The following is a 21,925-nucleotide window of genomic DNA, read 5'->3' as shown; positions in this document are numbered from 1 at the left end:
GCCAGGTGCACAAGAAGCTGGGAGGGGACACAGCTGGGACAGCTGACCCCAGCTGACCAAAGGGATATTCCATACCATATGACGTCATGCTCAGCATATAAAGCTGGAGGAAGAAGGGGGGGGACATTCGGTGTGATGATGATTTGTCTTCCCAAGTAACCATTACGCATGATGGAGCCCTGCTTTCCTGGGGATGGCTGAACACCTGCCTGCCCATGGGAAGTAGTGGATGAATTCCTTGCTTTGCTTTGCTTGCGTGCACGGCTTTTGCTTTACTTATTAAACTGTATTTATCTCAGCCCACGAGTTTTCTCACTTTTACTCTTCCAATTATCTCCCCCATCCCATTGTGGGGGGAGTGAGCGAGTGGTTGTGTGGTGCTTAGTTGCCGGCTGGGGTTAAACCACGACACCTGCTCACGGCTTTTGGGGCTAAAACATTGTAACTGTGTACCCCTGTAATACAGTATTGCCATTCCCAGTAATTTGTCATAGCCTTTGCACTGAATTTGCAAGGCCTCAGGACTGGGGCTTGTCAGGCTTGCTTTGTTTGAACTTCTCTCAACCCTTCTGTACCTTTGTTTTACTTGGTTAGTTGTGACAGCGGTTTCTGTAATTGACCAGGTCTATGGCTAATTTGTTTTACTTCTGCTTATCTGTGTGTGGTACAGCCATCATTTTATATAAATAGCAGTAACAAACAGTTATTCTAGGCAGAATGAGAGATTTACGACTAGCACAGGGATGCAGTGTAGAGATACACAGGCCTGGTACAATAGCAGAGGCCTTGAGAAGTGGGGACACAAGATGTGGTGCAGAGGCGTATAGGCAGGCGAAGATAACAGTCAAGGCACAGGCTTGGCGCTGGAGACCTGACAGCTATAAACAACTCACCAGTGATCAGTCAAGGAAATGCTGACCTGGAGCTGGATGAAACTGGTTTTAGGGGTAACAAAGAGAACAAAAAAAATAGTAACTAACACATGTAATAGGCACCACATACCGTAAGATCAGTTGTAGCGTGGCGCTGCAGGCCAATGAAGAAAGGTGTAAACGCATGCTAGGAAACATACAAAAACGACACCAAGTGGACCCTAGAGCAAGGAGGGAGAAACCATCAACATGATGATCATATTCTCCCAGCAAAGGACTCCAGATGCTGACAACTCTCCATGTCACCCCCCACACACACACCAGAACGAAACCACCAAGGTTACGACCCACAGGAGCAGTGGATGGGTGAGCGAAATACAAGGAAAAGGGATAGAAGCCAGGAAGTGTATGTGTTACCATGTTACAGAAGTACTCTATCGGCATTATTATTCTTTCTCTTTCTGTAAGTTATATATGGATCAATAATCATTAGACTCTCAGGATTTCAATTACACTAACAATAAATTCTTGGCTTTAATTACGTATAAGGTGGGCTTCCTCTTTGTCCATAAACAAGCTTTTGAGTGTAGCAGCATGTCGCTAACTACTGGCTGACATACCCACTTCTTAACTTCACTGGTAGCTGATAAATCAGAATAAACTCAAGGACTACCTGAGCTAACAAGCAGACCAGCAGCAAAATGGACAGACTTGGATTAAGTGCATATCCTGGTTGTAGCTAAAATTCAGTCCTTTAAAAATCTATCACTGAGCACATTTCTAACCTATGCTAATACATAATAAAAAAAAAAAAAAAATCTATTTGCAGCATTGCAAAAAGCAGCTTTTTTCATTTTTAACAAAATAATTCTTCCTGTTTGCATGGCTGGTGCTGTGACATCCTGCAATTTATCGATCTCTGCACAAAAATCTCTATTACAAGAAATGAAATGCAGTTGGGGAAATACATTACTCTGAATCATGAAATGTATACTTTGGGAGATACCCGTCTTTTTTACACTGGGAGAACTTTCTAAATAGCTTTTGCAAATTCCAAAATAACTGCTCTTCACTAACTCCACATATGTAGATTTTTGTTCTGGAATAAAATAAGCACACCTTGTTGTACTTTAGCTTCATCAACTTCATGATAAACAGGAATGACAGACTAATTATTAAATAAGACTGCCCACATATATAGCTAAGTGGGAGTAGTAACTGCAGTTACATATATCTTTGCTCATTTGAATTGACCTCCAAGGTCAGGTAAAAGTAGGATGAAGAAAGCAACAGTAAAATTTATTTGCTATGAAACTGTTATCAGTCTTCAAAGTCGGTGACAATGCCACTGACAAGCTTGCATTTGAATTAAAGCTCAGTCACAGGCCTGGTTAAAGTCCATGGGTGAATTATCTTCATTTCACTAAATAAACCAGAAGAATTGACTAAATATTCCTCCGCTCACAGATGAAATGGGAAGCCATCACCCAAGCGAATGAAGTACATAATACAGCCAGTCGGGCACTGGGGCTGGGCCTGAGCGGATGACAGAGCATGGCCAGGCTCCCCTGCTCCCCCTAACCAACGTCTCCTGTTGCAGCTCTCAGAGTTAGCCAGAGCTTTGGTTTGAGCCAGCAGGGCGTTATGCTCTCCCTCATCTAAATGGCTTTGCGTTTCTCCTATTTGTATTCACTCTGGTGCTCACCTGAACAGTAAAAAAAGAAAAGACGGGATCAGGCAGCTGGGGGATGGGGAAGAGAGACAGGGAAAGACTGCCTCAGCAAGGTGTTGGATCAGTTTTGCCATTTGGGGGACTCTCACCATTCCTGTAGACAGAGGGACTTCTCTGGGACTGGATGCAAATACAGGAGGTAGAATTTGCCTGGCGGGAGCTGTACACATTGGTTGATGAAACAGGAAAAGAGAGAGAAGCGACAGGGATTATCACTTTAGGAGGAAGCTGAAGCAGAAAACTTGATTCAACCACAGTAACTCATCAGAAAGGGAGAGTTAAAACAAGAATATTGCTCAGGGATGCATCTGCCATGCTACACAGGACTGTGTGTGTTTTCTTCACACCAAAGAAATTCTTACTCCTAATACAAACAAGCTGGAAGTACTGCAAATAATGTCTTAACTGTCATGGCCAAGAGAGTCAATGCTTCTCTAACTTATTCACACACCAGCATTGAAAATTAATCTGAAAAAGACACAAAGCAAAGCAGCTTTATCCACAGGAGACCAGAGTTTTCAGTGTTACAGCTAAAAAAAAGCATAATTCATGGAATGGGTGTTTTCTTCCCTACTCTAATACATTCCAGCTCACAGAAGCTGAGTGCTTCTGTTGTCAAGTAGGTTGAATAATGACTTTGAGTACACTGCTCTGTTTTGTACTCAGGACAGCATTTTCATTGGCATGCTTCAGAAAGAAGAATGTATTTAAAGTGCAGCTAATAGAAAATTTTTGATTTCCAGGTCACAGCAGAATTCACTGGTCACATCAAAGAATGGCGTTTTACAAGAAAAACATTTTTAAATTCACCCTTGGAAGAGGTTCAGCACTGGTATTTGAGACATTTCTTCATTAAAAAAAAAAACCAAACCCACCAAACTCTGAAGAGCCTCAGCTTGAAAAACTAATCATTTTTGCAGTGTTTCCACATACCTTATGAGTTTGGAAAAGTTAAGGCTTTCTAGCTCAGCCTCTTGGTTGGTAGCAGCTTTTCTTTTAAACCAGCCATGCTGCAGAACTGAACATGCTCTTCTTTTGCCCAGTTTTCTACTCTTGGCTTTGCCTGCTGATTTTGCAAGTGAGTTTGTATGTAAACTACAGAAAAAAAACAACCAGTCTTGCTCCATTTGTATTCCATATGTTTGCCAGGCTAGTGGCCAGAAGAGATCATAAGCAGTTTGTTTTTCAAACCCTAAAATTTGGATAGGCATGCATCATCACACAGTTATTTTTAGGTTAGAATAATATTTAGAGCTCTCAGGAGTTGTAATTAGCTTTAAAATACTGTGTTTCCTTGATTTTGCTACACATAGAGCCTTAATTTTCAGTAGTGGTCCAACTAATAATTTTCTTCAATCCTGCGCCTTTCAACTTCAGAGATTCATTAGCCTGATTATTCTTGTTTTATCCCTTGTTCCCCTTTCCTTGGATTATCATGGTTTCTTTAACTGCCTTACTGGAAGTGTGTCTATTTCTTAAACATTTCCTCTGTCCGTATCTGAAGAAAGCTTTTAATCTCTCCTCCTCATGTTCTTGCTGAATTGGTGATTATAAATGACATATAGGTGTCTCTGAAGCTCGGTGCAGGTGCACAACTCCCACGCGGTTCAATATACACCAGTACTTCCTACCACAGTCTTTCTTCCTGTTTTGTCTGTCCCCACTGTTACTTTCCCACTGGATTATTAAGGCAGCACTTCCTGCTTTAATGGCCAGGCAATCCAAGATAGAGGAATAGGTCAGAGTTTCTGAGACCAAATTTCATACGTGACCTCTGTTCTTAGGGTGATGAGTATGAGACAAGTAGGAAATCACATGACACCGAAATCTTTGATTTAAAAATAGTGTACAGTATTGAACTGCAGCCATGAGATGTTCCTAACTGACCAGCCACTGTTCCCCACCCTCAGCTATCACAGTGCTAATGCAGCAAAAGCAAATTGGAGATAAGAAGCTGATGAGAATAACAACCATCTTTTATCCCGGGCATTTGTAAGGAATGACTGAGAGGCCTTGACGGAGCTCTCTCTAAAGTAAAAGTATCTGTGAATCAGCTCAGGAGTCTGAACTATCTGGGTGGAGGACTTTTCTGGGTGTTGCTTCAGGAGGAATTCAAGTATATTTGATAGGGAAAAAAAAGGCAGAGAAGGAAATTCCAGACACAGTTAGAATGCAGTATACAGTTTGTCACCAACACTATATTAAAGTTCCTAAAGAGCAGCTGCTAAAGGAGGCCTGTTGAGAAGCACACAATGCTACAGACTTCAGAACTGTCATCATTATGAGACTAAAAATATATCCAAAGCACTAAGGTTTGGAAGCTGTACTTGTCAATAGTTCAACACAACAGAAGTTGTTTTAACTCTCTTAGAGGACCTGCTTTCAGAGAAAGGAGTAAAGTCCTCTCATCCATTCTTCTCAGGAAGATGAAAGGTTTTAACAGGGGACAGGGCAGGGGCCTTACTGGCTTAGGGACAGGATCTGTGCAGAAAAACTGACAAAAAAAGGCAACACTAAGAAGTGCAAAGCAATCCCACTTCCACACTCCCTTTACATGAGCAACTGCCCTTAAGAATCTTTCCTTTATTGCAGGGCATATGTGGATGCCGACAAGATCAGCTATGTCAGCAGGAGAGAGAAAAATTCACTCTATCTATCGCATCATCTCCCATCCTTCTCCAAACACTGCATCACCTCTCTAGGATGAGGTGCTATTTTTAGTCTTCTAGTTTTAAGCATATGTTGAGACTGCTTCCAAACACTTTCCTTCTTATCTTTTTCAGGCTTTTGCATCTTGGGTCTGGAGGTCTGAAACGTTAAATACTAGCAGTCTGGATTCCCCTTGCCTAGCACATGTCAGTGAATCCAATACCTAAGGAAGTATTTGCACTAATTAGGCACACACAAGAGGATACACACAGAAGCGGCTTTGATGGGTTCCAGCTGTCTAGGATTGAGAAACATATACACATATATGTATACACACTCTCCTGCTTCTCGTATGGGGACCACATATTATAGCACAGCAAAGGCCTTCAGAACAACAAGCCTGCAAAGTATTAGTAAAATAAATAATATTTTACCTTTTCTTCCCCATTCTATACCTGGAAAGGTCACTGTTTTACATTTTACCTGTTTGGACTTGGAAGACTTTGCTCATTTGATGAGGTTGGTACTTGCTAGAAGCTTGTCCATGTCAGTTCCCTCAAGAAAAATGGAGTGTGGAAAAACTTTGAGTAATTTACCATGTTGGTAGGATTATTGCCTTAATTCTCATATATTCTCTTTAAAAAGTGTAGCGGAATATAGCTGTTTCTAGGGCAAAGTACAGCAGCCACTAGTGCTGGCAACACCACATTGCAGTCATGGGAAAAGGAATAAAAACATCCTCTCCTGCTGAAATGGCAGGAGAAATTTCAGGGTCATAGAAGGCAATTACAGGCTTGCAAAACAGCTATGACACCAGGGTAATGTCCTTATCTAGTAAAAAGTAACTGATGGAACTATTCCATAAAACGCCCAGCCAAGTCAGCAGTCTGCAACAGAAGTGAGTTGGGAAGATTTCTTCCCTCAAGATTTATTGACTCCATAAATTGCTTTAACAAAATTAATAAAGCACAACACACTCGTGTGTTTCAATGTGCATATCTGGGTAAAAAATGGCACTAACAGCACATGGTTACTGCGTTTCTCCAAGCCAGTTTTATAAGCAAACTAATCTCTCCCAAATATCTACTCCTTGCATAATTACTCAGTGAAATATGTTTCCCCCTTGCCGCTCCACAGTGACAAAGCAGCACTGGTAAGGGGGCTTATTCTAACACTCTGTAATGGCAAGACCCTGGTTGCGGTGAGAGAAATTGATATGCTGGCAGCATGGCAGTATCACTTTGATGACATTTAAATATAAGCAAAGACAGGGATTCCAAAGTATAAAAGTAATCTGGAGCCTGGCAGAATTGCTCTAATAGTGTATACTAAAAGAAAAAATACACCAAACTCGATTTAGCTTGCTCAAGAGAAACAGAAGTTGTTGCCTCCACTTGTTGACAGACATGTGACAGCACAAACTTTCATTACAAAAATATGTAGAAATCAGCAAGATGCAAGCTGAGTAAATCATGCATTATGCCAAGAGAAGTCCTCTGCAATATCAGTAAAGAAAAAAAAAAAAAGCTTGATATGCCTAACTTCAGATTTTATAAGGAGAATAACTTGCTCTCCTGCCAGCTTGTTTTCCAGGGCTCTAGATTTTAGGGAACAGGCAGACCTTATAACTGATCACCTATTTCTTTCCCCCCCTCTTCAATGTACAATACAGGAAAAACAATCACAAAGTGTATAGCAATACACAGATTGTTCTTAACTTCAATTTAAGAACAATATAATTCAGTTTATTTCCAAAGCATTTGTAAAGAAATAAATGACTGGCTCTATCAGTACTGACTTTGAATATTCTCACTGACTTCTTTATCAGGTTCAGCGTTCCCAGCCTCCTATTCAATGCAGACTCTGTGTACATTTACCACTACCATTCCTTCCACCAGTCATACTTTTTTCCATGCTACTTTGCCCAAATATCCTTCTCTTACTATTCTCCTTCTGCCTTAACTTTCTTTGCTCTCTGTGCTTAGAACTTTCCCTTCTTTGTGTGACAAATAACCATCTTTTCCTTTCTCCTAAACCACTAACAAAAAACATGTCTAAAAACCCAATGAATTTCTATTAGACATTTCAAAATAATTTGCTACTCTGTATCCAAGTACAGTGGCAATACTCTTGCATTAGTCCATCATCCAGGTCATTCAGGTCCCAAGATTTCAAAACAGTAATTCAGTCAGAGGCTCACAATTAAACAGCCAAAGCCTAAGTGCCAGGCACCTGCAGTTCCCATTGACTGCAAAATAAATGCTTATAATGGAGCATTTTGGAAAATGTCACTACCTGTCTAGGTGACCAAGTATCAAATTAGGACATTTGTTTTGGAAATGGCAATCCCCATTTTTTACTGACTTGATTATCCTTATTTGCAGCCTGTTGAACACTGGCTCACCTGCCTGAATTTTGATTACAAGCTTTCCTGTGTTCTACACCAGGCTTGACATACTGACACAATCCCTGACAACAAGTTACCACCATCAGTTGTTTAATCTGGGAACTGAAGTAGCACATTACTTCAGCAGTAAATGAATGAATGAATTGTGAGAACAGCCTGTCTGCTGACCCATGAAAACAATTTAGCTTTCTTTCGGACTGACAAGATTTAAATCTTCAGAGACTCAGATTTTCATCTGCTTTTATTTCCAGAGTGAATCAATTTACATAGATGTGTGAGCTGGAAACCAGTTTGCAAATATGACACCCCTTCCCTCCCAGTAACATTAAAAATACAAGATTCTTCACAATATTTAAGCACTTGGTGCATAAGTCAAAGTTAAGTATCATTTTCCCTGTGCCACATTCTTTGCTTACTTCTTTTCTAAAGGAAATATCTGCTGTATCTTGGCTAGAGAGTACAATATAGACAACGGGTGTTACCTGTGGAATGACCATCTGCAGCGAGGGAGAATCCCTAAACAACAAGGGAAGTGTAATGCTTGTGGGACATGTGATTGAAATTAGTAAGATCAAACATAGAAAACGAGAAGACTGCTGATGACTTGAAGGAATTCTTTCTGAACAGTTAAGGAAAAACTCCTTTTTCATGTCATCTGACAAACTGATCAAAAAAAACCCTCAAACCAACAAACTTGTCAGTAAAAGGAACAAGATGAAGAGGTCAGCAATGGATAATTTTAATGAAAGCCTTAGCTTCTGTGACACATCCACTTGCTGGCCACACATCTTTGTGAACATACTTTTATCTTACATTCTTGTACAGAGTGCTTACCAGTCTTCACTGGACTGCTTGTCATCTTGAAGGAATCTGGGAAAGGGAGGCAGAATGAAAAACACAGTTCATAAGTTTAGAATCCAAGACTTAGAACCAAGTTTATGCAGAGAGAGTACCCTCCATACAGCTCATTTTGCTTGGGCATTCAATGCAAATTCAAAATTTGTATTTTCAAAATTTCAAAATTTGTCTTTCCCTTGTGAGCCAATGAAGATCCCGCTTTACTGCTGCTGAACCATCCAGCTGACACCATCCAGCTATTTATACAACAACTGTTGAGCTATCAAGACCACCTTCTACCTGGTCCTAGTATGTCTCATATTTGCATCCCTTGCTACCCCAGGGAACAACGAAAAATTAAGACACGAAAACAAAACAACCAGATCTCCCATTTACTGCACTACAGTACCTGGCCTTCACAAGTCTCAGAGGAATGGATTCTAAATCTCCTGCCTGTCCCTGAATAGCTTTTACCTCAGGCTAGTTCAGGCCATTGGTGTGCAGTCATCTGCATTCCCCAAAAGCCTGAAAAGCTACCTCATCTGCATATGAGCTTGCCAGCAGATACCCAGGACTGGAAAGGACTTTTTGGGCCACACAGTCCATTCTCATGCCACTGCAGACACAACATCATCTGACGCCCACATTATTCCCAGTTTTTGCTTTGGTAAAAGGCCATCCACAGGCATACCTCTCTAACACAAAGAATCAGTATGGAGTAAGACCTGTAGATCAAGGCATCCTGAGGAGGGAAATGGCCACCCGGTTTGGACACAAAATTCCTATTTAGATTAGGAGGGACTAGGGAAAACTGCTTACATCAGTGTTCTTACAACTCCTCTCCCTTTGGTGACAGCAGATTGTTCATCTTGAATTTTTCCGGTTCCAAATGGGAATAGTCCCAGTTAGTGCTGCTTCTTGGGACTGGTAGCATGCCTAAGTAGAGAGAAAGAAGGAACAGTGAAAGAACATGGAAGAGAAAAGAATACTTGGCACTTTTCTCCCATCTTCATAGTGTGCTATACACACTAAGCTTCACATTTTCTCATGATGCAGTATCACTTGTTTGTATGGACAAAGCACAGTTGATGTTCATCTAAGGCATGAGATAAAATAAGCTTAGAAGGGGATTTAGAATGCAGGCCCTGTTTGCCCTCTGTATAAACACCACAGCAGCTCAGCCTGAAGGCCTAACATCTTGTCTCCAGCAGCTGCCGGCTGTGGAGGCTTACAACAGACCATAAGAAACCGACCCATACAGAGTGATCCTTTCCCTGATACAGCCTCCCTGCATCTGCTAATCAGGAATCTACAGACTGGAGGTTTAATATTTCACCATTTCCTGGAAAGGATATCTTAACTGACCCACAGAAACAGATGGCTGTGAAGGTAAGAGACAAAGAGAAGAATGCAAAGACAGACATGGAAGCAAGCAGGGAGTAGCCAGGTAATAGAAACAGAATGAAATAGAGCTTAACAAAAAGCTTTCACTGCTGCGTGGCCTGCACGTGTCCCCTGAACCTTCGGTCTCCCGGTCACCAAGGACAGCCTCGTGGCCAACTCTGTCAGGAAGCAATGGATTCTATCCAGAGCATGCGAGTGGCAGAACTGCCTGTATATTTGCTTAAACTCTTTCAGGTGAACAGTGTGGCCAGAATGGTGAACAATGATTGGAAAACCTCTTCAGAGGCCTGGGAACTTTGTATACATCATCACGACTTCACATACACTTTTTCTGCTTCTTAGAGCAGAGGATGCATTTTACGCATTAGTACATATAAGAAAGGCTCAGGTAAACAAATGTAAACATGTAGAATGTCTATGTGTGAATTCAGGGAAGGAGGGCAGAAACTGAGTTTGAAAGACAAAGGATAACTCAATTTGCAGCCTACAGCTTGCACAAGCCGCATTTCCTGACAGGGGCAAAGCCACTCTCACCTATTGTCCATTGTGAAATTGCATTGCAAAGCTGTGTCTTGGACTCATCAGTACCGAAACATGATATTGGGAAACTGCAACAGAAGCAGATATACAAGGCTTGAGTCAGCAGTGAAGAGCAAAATCTAGGGTTTAAGGAAAGAAAAATGATAACTCTATATACTTTTTAGTTAAGGTATCATAGACACGCTGCTCTTTTGAATAACTAAGTCTACATTTCAGCCAAAAGAACCACTGCAGCTTTGAAGAGCCAGTAATTAAGGAAAGAACTGCACAATTTGGCAAAAAAAGGATGAAACATTTCTCCTTCCCCCTTTCTTTAAAGAAGGTCATGTTAGCAAAAGAGAACAATCAGACAAACTGTTAGTGCAGATATTTAGAACTTTTAGGAGACAATAAAAGCCTGCTGTGAAAAGTGAAAGAAAATTAAGAACCCAGGAATAAGCAAATAAGAGAGAAAACAGAGGTGAATTAGGTGAAGGCATATTCCCTGGGTGAAAGAAGAGGGCAGACATAAATGACTAGAAATCAAAACCGTGCATTACCCCATTTTATTGTTTTACTTACGTTATTAAGAGCTTTCCTATCCAGAAGACAGAGGCATGAACTTTCCTGGCTATCACTTGGTGATTCAGTGCAGGGACGCCACCCGTGACACCCCAGTATCCTCAAAAGTTACAGTACAACTGATGATTGGATATTAGGATTCCTGCAAGAATCAATTAATAGATGCTTGCACAGCACTCTGAAAATCTCTATTTATAGGGTAAGTATTAGTTTCAGATTACTCTTCTGGGGATGGATTTCTCCATCTCATTTCACTGCTTTTGCCTCGCTATAAGCACTTTAATGAGGGCCTCCTGGTGGTGGAATCTGTGACAGCCAAGCAGGAGGAAAGCATAATTCTTTGCAATGCAGTGAAACAGCTGTTCTTCCATCTCTTGAGTTGGCTATAACGAAAAGAAGAAACAAATAGAGAAAAAGATGCATTTGCTTTGTCAATATAGGCGAGATATTTATTCTAATATCTAGGATACTAAAAGAAGGGACATAATTAACTGCAGAGCACTGAGGCAACAGGAATTCTCACTGCTGAAGAAATTAATTAGGCATAGAATTAATTTCACTATGCAAAAAAAAAAATTATTTTGTAGGTTTTAAACTCAGTTTCATTTAGCCCACTTAGCGCATTAACATAGCAAGTTTCAAGCAGCAATAATTACAGTAAATATTCTCTTTGACATCAGAGTAAGCCTGGAGTAAGTCTACTGCATTCACCAGTCAGTGGGGTTTCCCTGTAATTATTGATATAAGACAGAACAATAATAATCCCACAGTGCATATGAAAAAAGGCAAGAGAAACACTAAGGAGGTAAAAGTAGCTCTGAGACCATCTAAGCTATAGATTCTGTATTGCTTGTGAACTGAAAAAGCCAAAGATGCTCCAGATTAGGCTACCAAGAACAGCTTGGGTCTATTCCAAAATTTCCACACTGTCATGTGCTACAGCCCTATCTTTCGTTCTGTCACTCTCTCAGCTTTCCACCAGCATTCCCAAAGATGTCTTCACAAAAAGATACGCAGTCATTGTGTAAGGAAACTGCAATATGCAGGTTCCTCAGCGGTTAATGAGCTTTTGCAGATCCTAAGCAATATCTCTAGTTATTGTGCTGGGAGAGAGAGTGCGCTAGGTGTTTGCTTCCCCACAAAGTGACAGGCACAGAAGGATGCACAGTGCTACACCGTAATGCTTTTAACATAACTTAAAATCATATGTCAAGCTACCCGCTGGCAGGAGAACAATGCAACATATTGAGAGGCAATCCTAGAAACAGCAATGGTCGGCTCTTGTCTCAATATCTACCTGATGTAAGTGGAAAAATAACCACCAAAAGCTACTGCCAGAGTAGCCTGGGAGGTTGGTGCAGCGAGGACATTCCACAGCATTTTTCGAGGAAATGGAGTCTGGGAAGAAAGGAAATTTAGTAAAACCATGCAAAGGAAGAAAGACTCCTGAAGCAAATCACACTGAAAACCAGATACCGAACCTCTTTCTCTTGCTCTCAAACTTCTGGAGAAGCTTTCTGAACTCTCATTCACAAGCCCTGCCAACTGTGAAACTATTCATGTACATATTAGCATCCGTGGACACAGCAATCAGGCACACTGAAGTACGCATTCGCCTCGCATGCCAAGGTGGAGGGGATGGGCTGCCTGGCTTTTTCCGAGTCTCTGCCTCGGAGGAAGAGGCTGTCGGAGATTCTCTCTGTCAGAGAATCACTGTGAGACCCTGGATAGTTTAGTTTTACAATAATTATAATGTATTACTACAATACTCACCCCGCTTAGCGCAAGGAGAGCTCAAGCACACAAACTGTGCTGAAACATATGGGTTTCTTCTAGGAAGGTGAACATTACCACCCCTGTGTTACTGGTGGGGCTCGTCCTGACCAGAGCTTCTTAATGCCTGTTTTTCCCCCCTCAATAACAAACCCCTGAAGTATTTATTAAAGGAAACATATGTGCTTTTGTCTTTGAGCATCTCAGGGAGATGCTTTTCTCATCTGGAGCTCTTCAGGTCTGAGTATTTGTTTGGAAACTCGAAATTTTTCAGCGCATTTAACAACTAAAAAAAATTAAAGCGAGTCTTAAGAGCTCAGTTCCTCGCTATCCTGCATGGTCTATGACTCTTAGCATAGCCCTAGGTTAGCTACAGGTTTTTTCCAGTTCAAATTTGTAATTCTAGATTCTCTCAGCTTTTCTTCCAAGGTTCTTGCCTTCATTTCACTTCTGGTCCTTCTTTTCATCTTTCTTATCCAATCTATGTGCACACACACATATGAATGTTAAATGCTGATAGGAGCCACAACTACTTCACAAAGCCCTTGCTCTGATCTGCAAGGTTTTGTTCTACTTTTAAGGGTGGTGGTTCCCCCCCCCCAATCCCTTCTCTTATAAAAAAAAAAAAAAACAACAAACAACAACCACTTAATTTCCAATGCACAGACGCTAGTTCACAGGGTCAGAAGGCCACTGTTTTTACAGCATGCACCCTGGAAGAATCAGATATTGCTTAACTGGACTACCAGAAGATACTGCAGCACCAGAGATTTTTCTTGTCTGTAGTCACAGGGTTGGTACCTTCCCAATTCTCATTCCAAGTGAGCAATTTTCTGGTTCACTTCAGGCAGCGTGCCAATTAAGCACTCTGGGAATGAAAGACAAAGAACTTTTTTGTGGAGTGTTAATACATGTACAAACCAAATTAAAAGGTTGGCGATTCTCTTATTTTATCCTCTCTTTCCTGGCACTTCTGTTTATCTGCCCCTCCCCTCCTTTTTTTCCTTTTCTTTACTGTTCCCCTTTAAGTAAGGTGAGCATCCTAATATCTCATTAATCTAAAATTTTCAGGAAAGCCTCACAACATCCTCAACAGAAGCTTTTCTAACAATGAAGCGAGTGATTTCAGATCACTATGTTCTAACAGATTGGAGAATTATTTTAAATTTTTGAAAAGGAGTGGTATTTTGCCTCTGCAATATAAAAGGTATTGGTGATATGTCCTACATACCCCTGCTGTTCATTCAAATTATTATCCAAACCAACTACGAAAGCCACCTCCCATGGAATACAAGCCAGCAAGTAACACAAAAAACCTAAATTTATCCCACCAAATGCTGAGAAGGGAGGAGTTTGTAACCTGCACAGAAAATCAGGACACTGTGACTGCTTCGGAGAACAGCTTATTAAAGAACCGCCTGCTCTTCTCCCTCCAACTTCTAACCCATCATTCCCTGAACTCGGGGAGTCCAGGACCCCCGACCTTCTCCGCTTCTTCTCCCACGTTCCCAAGTAGGGAGGGATTCTCTGCCTAATGGCGTTTCATTGTTTATCTGCAAAAAGTTAAAAAAAAGCCTTCCAACCAATTCAACCATTTCAGGGAGCGTGTAAGGAATCAGCGGGCAGACCATCACAATTTTGATGCAGCCCGACCATGAGAAGAGCCCCATCCCCACAGCAACGGCTCCTCCGCGCTCCCCCCTCTACACCACAGCCAGCGGGTCCGAGGGGAGGCTCGGGGGCCGGAGCGGGGCGCCGAGCCGGGACGGCAAGAGGCCGCCGAGAATACCCGGAGGCCCGTCAGCCAGGCCCTCCGGCGCGGCCTCCCTCCCCTCCCTCGCTCCCGAGGCGGCAGCGCCGGAGCATCCCCCGTGGCCATCCTCCCCGTGGCAGCTGCCGCCCAGTCACGGCCGTGCGCCCCGTCCCGCCGCCCAGGCCTGAGGACCGCCGCGGGGAGGAGCGGCGGAGCCCCGCCGTCGCTATGGTAACGCAACGGCCGCAAACCGCTCCCGGGGCACGCAGCAGCGGCGGCTGAGCCCACCGGCGCGCTGACGGACGGGGAGCACCGGCAGCAGGAGCGGCTCGCCAGAGAGGTGCTCTTCCCCCCCCCCCCCCCCGTAATTAAAGCGAACCTCGATGGAACAGCCTGAGCTAGCCGCCCCCGCACCGCGGGGCTGACCCTACCACTCTGGGGCGGGGGGTGTGGAGGGGTGTTTCTCATCTTCTCGGCCCTCGCCGAGCCCGCTGTTTTCGCCAGTGAGATGCCGGGAGGGAAAACGGGACGAGGGACTATCCCGGTGGCGGCCCGTGCGGGGAATAACGCTCCCCTCTTCTCCGTTCCCTTCTCCTCAGCGCTCCCGCTGGGTGGTACGGCCCGTGCTCCCCCCCCCCGCCCCCCCGGTGCCGGGCCGCGTGGCGCTGGGGATAGCTGCCGAGTGCGCCTGCGCGGGGGGGTGGTGGCGGACCGGGGGGCGCGAGAGGAGGGGGCGGCGGCACCGGGCGCAGGTGAGGGCGGGGGGGCCTCGCTTCCGCTTACGGTGGTGCTGGGGGGGATGACACGTAAGGGGCGGCCTCGCGCCGTTCGCCCCCCCTCCCCCCCCTCCCCGCCCCGGTTCGGTCACGTGGCGGCGGAGGTGCGAGGGGAGCCGCGTGCCGGCGGGGAGGGGCGCGGTCCTGTCAGGGCGGCGGCGGCGGCAGCGGGTGGGCCAGGCCCCCCCCGCCATTTAACCCCTTCTGAAGGGCGGGGGTGCACTGCGTGAGGAGAACGGGTGTGGTTTTAGGGGGAAACCAGGTAACGTCAGTGGAAGTGCCGGAAAACGGGCCGCTGGAGGAAACCCCATCCCCGCCGACGCGGCCGTCTCGTCGTGTCGCTGCTGCTGGCCTACGGCCTCGGACCGGCCGCGTCCCTCCTGCTCGGGGAGCAGTGCGAGGCCATCGGGAGCGCCCCGGACGCCCAGCCAGCGGCGCGCAATGCCTCTCTTCGGGAACACCTTCAGCCCGAAGAAGACTCCCCCCAGGAAATGTGCCTCGCTCTCCAACCTGCACCTGGTGAGTCCCGGCGCCCGCGGCGTGCCTGCAGGAATGCTTGCTCAGTGGCAAGGGGTGGGTGGCTCCTGCTGCGAGCGCCATAACCCTGACGAGCGCTCCCCGCTGTGCCTCTCTGTGGTGTGGCACCGTTTGTGATCACCAGTGACCAGATAAGAAGGTAAAAATGGAATGGCTCAGGGTAGGATCATCATCACCCCACCCGCAGCCCAGAACTGTTTCACCTAAAGCTTCTCACCAATGGTCTCTGAGCCCAGGGAGACGAATACATGTTTGGGCGGGAGGCAGTGCAGGCACAGTGGTGAGAGGAGCCGGTCCTCTGCTGCAGCAGTACACGACTAAAAGTAGGGTTTCAGGCTCTAGAGCCAGTCGGACCAGCAGCTTCCATTGGAATGCCAGTCGCTAAGAAATGGGAGAGCAGGGGCTGGCTTTGGATTTCTGTAAAACGCTGAGTGTGATCTTCTCCCTGCAGCTGGATAGATCAACCCGTGAGGTTGAGCTGGGCCTGGAGTACGGCATCCCCACCATGAACCTCGCTGGCCAGAGCCTCAAGTTTGAAAACGGCCAGTGGGTGGCAGGTAGAGTGCAGCTCAGCGTGCTTTGATCTGAAGTAGCCACGGTTGGCTGACAATCCGTATTTTGACCTCTTTCTTTCCTTCCAGAATCAGGAAGCTTCACGGGGGATCGCAGGGAAATGCAGCGCTTGCGCAAACGAAACCAGCAACTAGAGGAAGAAAACAACCTCCTTCGGCTGAAAGTGGATATTCTGCTGGACATGGTGAGTCTTTGCCGCACTGTCACCTGCCCGTAGCAGCAGAAATGCCCAAGCGAAGGGTGCTGGGACCACCAAAGGAGGCTGTTCTCGCTGCACCCCACTCTTTCTGCTTTACCCTGCTACACAAGACAACTTTAACGGCAAAGTGACTGTGGGAGTAAAGCCTGATCTCCTCTGCGAGCAGCCCTGCAAGTGTCGTGTCTCCTCTTTCCCTTTCTGCATGGAGTGCGCCACTTTCTTTCCCCTCTGGCCTCTTCCCTAGCTGTGACACCGAGCTATAGCCACCCTTTCTGGTCACAGAAGATTAAAGCTTCCATCTGCTGTGACAGGCGGTGTGACATCTATTCTGCGTGTAAACCTATGGATGAAAGAATTCCCAAGCCCTAAATAAACCAAAATTCAACCTTACCCAGAGATGACACCTTTCATGCTTAAAATCTCGAGGTGTTTTCAGTGCAATAGAATACATGTGTATTCTCGCTTCCCTCTTGCTCAAACGGGAACAAATTCCCTCGCGCGGGTGCTGGCCTGTGGCCGTAAATCTTGGTGACGTCTCTGGAAAGGTTGTGCTGTGAAATCGGAAAAGCTGCCGAGGCACAAATGTCTCTTTGCGTGCGCTGCCGCGACATGAGGGGTTTCTCCAGCAGGAGAGCGATCTCTGATCCCTCAAAGGGGCTTTCACGTCCTGCCACGCCTGTCGGAGGGACGCGACAGACCTTGAGGTCGCAGGTCCGCTGTTAGCCCCGCAGCCGTAGCCCAAGCTGGAGGTTGGAGGAGTCGCTCACCCTTGTCGTTGTTCGCTCTGCGTTGCAGCTCTCCGAGACCACGGCCGAGTCCCACCTGATGGAGAAGGAGCTGGAGGAACTGAAGAACCACAGCCGGAGGAGGAAGTGAAGGAGAAGAGGTGGCTGGAGGACAGGGGAGTGAGGAGGCTGGCTCGGACTCTCGGCCCCACCGGCACACGGGACGCCGGGGCTGGCCTGGGGCTCCTAGCCGTGTTGGGACTGCGTGTAGGTGCTTCCTTCCACGGGACCGCGAGTAACAAGGTGCCTCCAGTATTGTGTGGTGCTGCAGGTACCGCGCAAGGCCTGGTTCAGCACCCCGACAAGTCACGCCGCGACGCCGTTAATTAACGCTCACGTTTTTCCTCAGAGCGCTTTGCCTCGCTGCGTGTCCTCGCAGCAGCCCAGCGCTGGGTACGCTCTTTCCTAAGGCAGCCCGACAACGGGCGGTGGAGAAGATCCACCTCCGGCTGGGCCCCTCCCTGCTTTCTGGGCTTACACCCGCAGGGAGACCCCCGCCCCGCCGGTCCGTGCCCCGGGGGGCTCGTACGAGTTCCACCGCTTGCCTTTGGCGAGCGGGGTGCTGGGGTTGCTCGTTCTCGAGGGTTGTGCATACTCTACATAAAAATGTACACTTAAAACCGGATTCCACGGGTGTTTGTTACGTAAAGGGGCGTCCTGCGAGCTGGGGGGGCCGGCGGGAACGGGGACGGGGACCGGGGACGGCGGGCGGCCCGGGGGCGCCCCGCGGAGGGAGGCGGCCGGCGCTCCTCCCGGCCGCCAGGGGCCGCTGCCTCCCCCAGGCCCGGGCGGCGGGAGGACGGCCCTGCTTCCGGCGGCGCTCCGGCCGCCGTTCCGCTTCCGCTGGCTCGCCGCCCCCTCCGTCCCTGGCTGGTGGTGATGGCTGCCGCTGCGTCCCTGTCCCCGGAGGAGCTGCTGCCCAAGGGCGGCTCGGGCAAGGCCGAGGAGCTGGAGGACGAGCTGGAGGAGGAGGACGACGACGAGGAGGTAGCGGGGCGGCCGGCGGCGGGGCGGGCCGGGCCGGGGCGGACGGGGTGACCCCGGCGGGGGCGCAGGGCCGGGGCGGGCCTGACGCGGTGCGTGCCGCCCGCAGCTGGACGAGACGCTGGCGGAGCGGCTGTGGGGGCTGACGGAGATGTTCCCCGAGAGCGTCCGCTCGGCGGCCGGAGCCACCTTCGACCTCTCGCTGACGGTAGCGCAGAAGATGTACAGGTGAGGGAGCGCCGGGCCGGGCGGGAGTCCCTCGGGAGCGGGTCCTGCGGGCCGCCCGGTGGGTGCGGGGCGGCTCCGCCGGCTCCCGCTGCGGCTTTGGCCGCTAACGGCGCGGCGCAGCGCGGGGCGGGCGGGGAGCGGCAGGGCCGCGGCCTTTGTTTCTCGGCGGCGTGGGCAAAGCCGGGTGGGGAGGCGGGGGGAAGGTGCTGCGGACGGGCCGCCTCGGGGCACGGGGGTGGAATCGGGGCAGGCTGCTGCCTGAGGCAGAGGAAGGAAAGCCGGGAGAAGCCTAGTGCCTGTAGGAAGCAGCTAAGGAACCGTTTCTTATTCCTAATGTGCTTTCTCCTGCCTAGATTCTCCAGGGCAGCTCTGTGGATTGGGACCACCTCCTTCATGATTCTGGTTCTTCCTGTCGTCTTTGAAACTGAAAAACTGCAGATGGAGCAACAGCAGCAGCTGCAGCAGCGACAGGTGAGGCGGGAACACCCCGGCCCTCTCTGCTGGCCCTTCAGAGGCGGCTCGGGGTGCCTGCACCTCCTCCCGGCTACCAGCTGTCGAAGGAGCGTAGGGAACAGCGTGCGGTTTGTTATACGTTGTGGCCTCGTTCATCCCACCAGATGCTCTGGTTGGATTTTCCAATGGGACCATCTTGCCGATTCCCAGTAACAGGCTGGTGGCAAACTCCGGCAAACACAACCCGGCTGTCGCTGGGCCGAAATACACAGCAAGGTCCAAACCCACCCCCTTTGCAGTTGGTGTGGTCAAGCATTAACCTTGCTTGTCACAGCAGGGGAGGAACCGATATTGTGAAATGCTGCCGGTGCCTTTGGCGTCCCGCCGAGTAGCTGCGGGAGGGGAGGGCAGTGCGTGGCGGCCGCCCCGTGTCCCTGCAGCCCCTCAACTGAACGTTTTCTTTCCAGATCCTCCTCGGACCCAACACGGGGCTCTCGGGGGGAATGCCAGGGGCCCTGCCTCCCTTGTCTGGGAAAATCTGATTTGCGGGAGCTGCGTTGGATTCGTATCATGTGGGAAGACCTTGAGATTATGATATATTGAACTGTTGATTTGTTGGGTCAGGGCATTTTTTTTTTTTTTTCGTTTGTTTGTTTTTATTTTTGGTTCTCCTTTGGGACATTGACCTGTTTGTGATGAGGGGGGAAGCCCCCTCTCTGGACCTGATGACGGCTCCTGTCTGCATCCCCCCCGTAGAAGTCGTGAGTCTTTCCTTTTATTCAATCAGTACGCCGTAACCAGTTCCAAAGACTTGAACTGGGGGAGTTCCTCTTCCAGCCTCCTTGCCCCCCACAGAACCACCCCGGGGCACAAATCAGGCTTCGAAAGGTGGCAGCCAAGCAAAACAAATCCTTTCCTGGCTGACTTGGAGCCAAAGGACCCCGATGACAGGAGGAGGAGTGACTTTCCCAGGAGGTGAAGCAAAGGAAGGAGGGGTGCAGGTAGCCGTACCCTGTGGGAAACGCCCTCCAGGAAGATGTGTGTGCAAAAATACTTCGTGTGAGTGTGCAAGTATGGAGGGAGCAGCAGGCCAGGTTCAAGACTATCTATCACATCTGCGCTGATCCTCTGCCTCATAAAGTAGAACTTCAGATATTGGCTGCGTATTTTTTTGTATTGAATATTAAATAAATCCAACCTGAGCAGTGTGGTTTTAATAAATGTCCTTTAGGGAGGCTCAGTTCTTTCAGAGCTGTGGGTGGCTTTGCAGGTAGGGGCCCTTCCGTTTCATGCCTGGCATGGCCACAGGGAAAGGGACAGACATGGCTTTGTCACCTTTGGGTGGCTGAAAGCTTTGCGTGGCTTAAGGGAGTTCTCGGAGAGGCAATTCTGACACATGGCTCTTAATTCTCAAAAAGATGGCAGTTTTATAACCAAAGAAAAAAAAATTTTATTTTTCCTTTACATACTTTGTTACAGAACAATTCAGTTGAACATACAGAAGTGATAGGACATTTATATGGAAATGTTTTTTTTTTTTTCCATTTTTAATATTTGGTTAAACAAAATACATCTCTGTAAACAAACCCAAGACAAGGCTCTAACAAAACCAAACAAGCAAGAAAACAAACACGGGCTTCCCCACTCCCAAGCGGTGGGACTGGACCAGCTTGCCCACCCTCTCAGGCACAGCAGCCTCGCCTCCCACGGGGGTGTGATCGTACACTTTCCCTTTACCTGAGCAGCTGGATCACACAGTTTCCCCCCCACGGGAAAGGTGCTGACGTACAAGGAGAGGAAAGTAGCCCCAAAATATTTTAAAACATCTTTGCATATTGTGCACTGATCTGTTGGCTTGCAGTTTCCATGCAAAGGGGGTTTCTCCAAAGTGCGAGTTTAATCAGCGTAGAAAACGTTGCTGTTGAGATTTATTTTTTTCCCCTCTTGAAGAAATGGCTTCAAGTCACAAGCAGAATGCCTGCAGGCTGCGCATCCTGCCTGTAAAGTGTTTAAAAACTCTGCCAGCTGGTATTGGTCAGTGGAATGTGTTACGAAATAGGACTTTTTATAGAAACGTTGGGTCTTTAAAACGTAAGAGCCATTTGCCCTTGACTGCAGGAGGCTGTGCTCAAAAGACAGCAAAATGGTGCTTGCCGGATGTCTGGGGGTCGGTGAACACCATCGTCCCGTCACCACGTGGCCTCTGTTCTGTTAAGAAGGTGCGAATATGGTGGTCTCTCAGCTCCAAACACCCACTCGTGCTTTGCGGAGCTCTCAAGATAAAAATAACTGAGAAAAGGTAGTTACAAACCCCTCTCCTTTCGCAAGCTCCAACACCAGTAGTAAGACTTTCCTGCATGATGGAGCGGGATCCTTCAAGCTCCGTCACGTCCCAGAGACTGCTGTTTAACTGAGACATCCCATGCATAAAGGAGGGAAGCAAACGGCAGCTCAGCCAGGAAGAGCTAAGTGCAACAAAGTCTGTTCCAAATTCAGCGTTTCTTCCTCCTGCTGTGGAAGGCATGACTGAGCTACAGCTCACCCAGGTGACCAGGAAACAGCCGGTGGAGATTCCTCTTAGCATCTCCATGTCTAGTCACTCTTCCCCATGGAATGGAGGGGAGGAAAAAGCAATTCGTCCGTTAACGGAATGTTTGTCAGCCAACGCTAAAAGAGAGAGGTTGGTTCAACTACCAGGCCAGGGTCTCTCTAACGCCTGAAGGCTCTGGTGGACCCTCTGCCTCTCCCACATTATCAGCTAGTAACTACAAAAAGGGCAAAAACTATTATAAAGGCTTCCCTCCTCAGCCAATATTTGCTTTGTAACTTTACCTCTTTCTGGGAAGTTTCGCATGACATTTG

The 21,925-nt window shown here is 47.5% G+C and overlaps 2 protein-coding genes and 1 long non-coding RNA gene across 9 annotated transcripts; 2 read left to right on the top strand and 1 right to left on the bottom strand.

The window, feature by feature from the left end:
* Positions 1-1,004: 1,004 nt before the first annotated feature.
* LOC142409333 (uncharacterized) lies at positions 1,005-15,267 on the bottom strand. Of its 6 annotated transcripts, XR_012775582.1 has the most exons (10): positions 14,817-14,892; positions 14,136-14,328; positions 13,514-13,643; positions 12,300-12,400; positions 11,003-11,385; positions 10,436-10,509; positions 9,317-9,433; positions 8,495-8,530; positions 2,694-2,764; positions 1,005-1,093 (listed from the first exon to the last, which is right to left on the bottom strand). It is a non-coding gene; the product is annotated as an uncharacterized LOC142409333 (long non-coding RNA). The 6 variants fall into 6 exon arrangements; XR_012775584.1 differs by lacking the exons at positions 1,005-1,093; positions 2,694-2,764 and adding an exon at positions 7,721-8,142 and having other exon boundaries at positions 13,421-13,643; XR_012775575.1 differs by lacking the exons at positions 1,005-1,093; positions 2,694-2,764 and adding an exon at positions 7,721-8,142.
* Positions 14,741-18,040, top strand: CBY1 (chibby 1, beta catenin antagonist). Of its 2 annotated transcripts, none has more exons than XM_075500683.1 (5): positions 14,741-14,868; positions 15,556-15,823; positions 16,293-16,398; positions 16,483-16,598; positions 17,409-18,040. In XM_075500683.1, exons 2-5 carry the CDS (start codon positions 15,746-15,748, stop codon positions 17,487-17,489), a joined length of 381 nt encoding a protein of 126 aa, XP_075356798.1. In that variant the 5' UTR covers positions 14,741-14,868; positions 15,556-15,745; the 3' UTR covers positions 17,490-18,040. The 2 variants fall into 2 exon arrangements, with proteins under 2 accessions (XP_075356798.1, XP_075356807.1); XM_075500692.1 differs by lacking the exon at positions 14,741-14,868 and adding an exon at positions 15,039-15,142.
* A 184-nt stretch (positions 18,041-18,224) lies between these two features.
* Positions 18,225-20,282, top strand: TOMM22 (translocase of outer mitochondrial membrane 22). The gene is made up of 4 exons (XM_075500670.1): positions 18,225-18,385; positions 18,492-18,610; positions 18,964-19,081; positions 19,531-20,282. Exons 1-4 carry the CDS (start codon positions 18,278-18,280, stop codon positions 19,603-19,605), a joined length of 420 nt encoding a protein of 139 aa, XP_075356785.1. The 5' UTR covers positions 18,225-18,277; the 3' UTR covers positions 19,606-20,282.
* The last annotated feature ends 1,643 nt before the right edge of the window (positions 20,283-21,925 follow it).

The sequence above is a fragment of the Mycteria americana genome, chromosome 1 (assembly GCF_035582795.1).
Source record: "Mycteria americana isolate JAX WOST 10 ecotype Jacksonville Zoo and Gardens chromosome 1, USCA_MyAme_1.0, whole genome shotgun sequence".
NCBI classification, from domain to species: Eukaryota; Metazoa; Chordata; class Aves; order Ciconiiformes; family Ciconiidae; genus Mycteria; species Mycteria americana.
The sequence above is the reverse complement of the archived record's forward strand: the minus strand, read 5'-3'. Positions and strand labels throughout refer to the sequence as shown.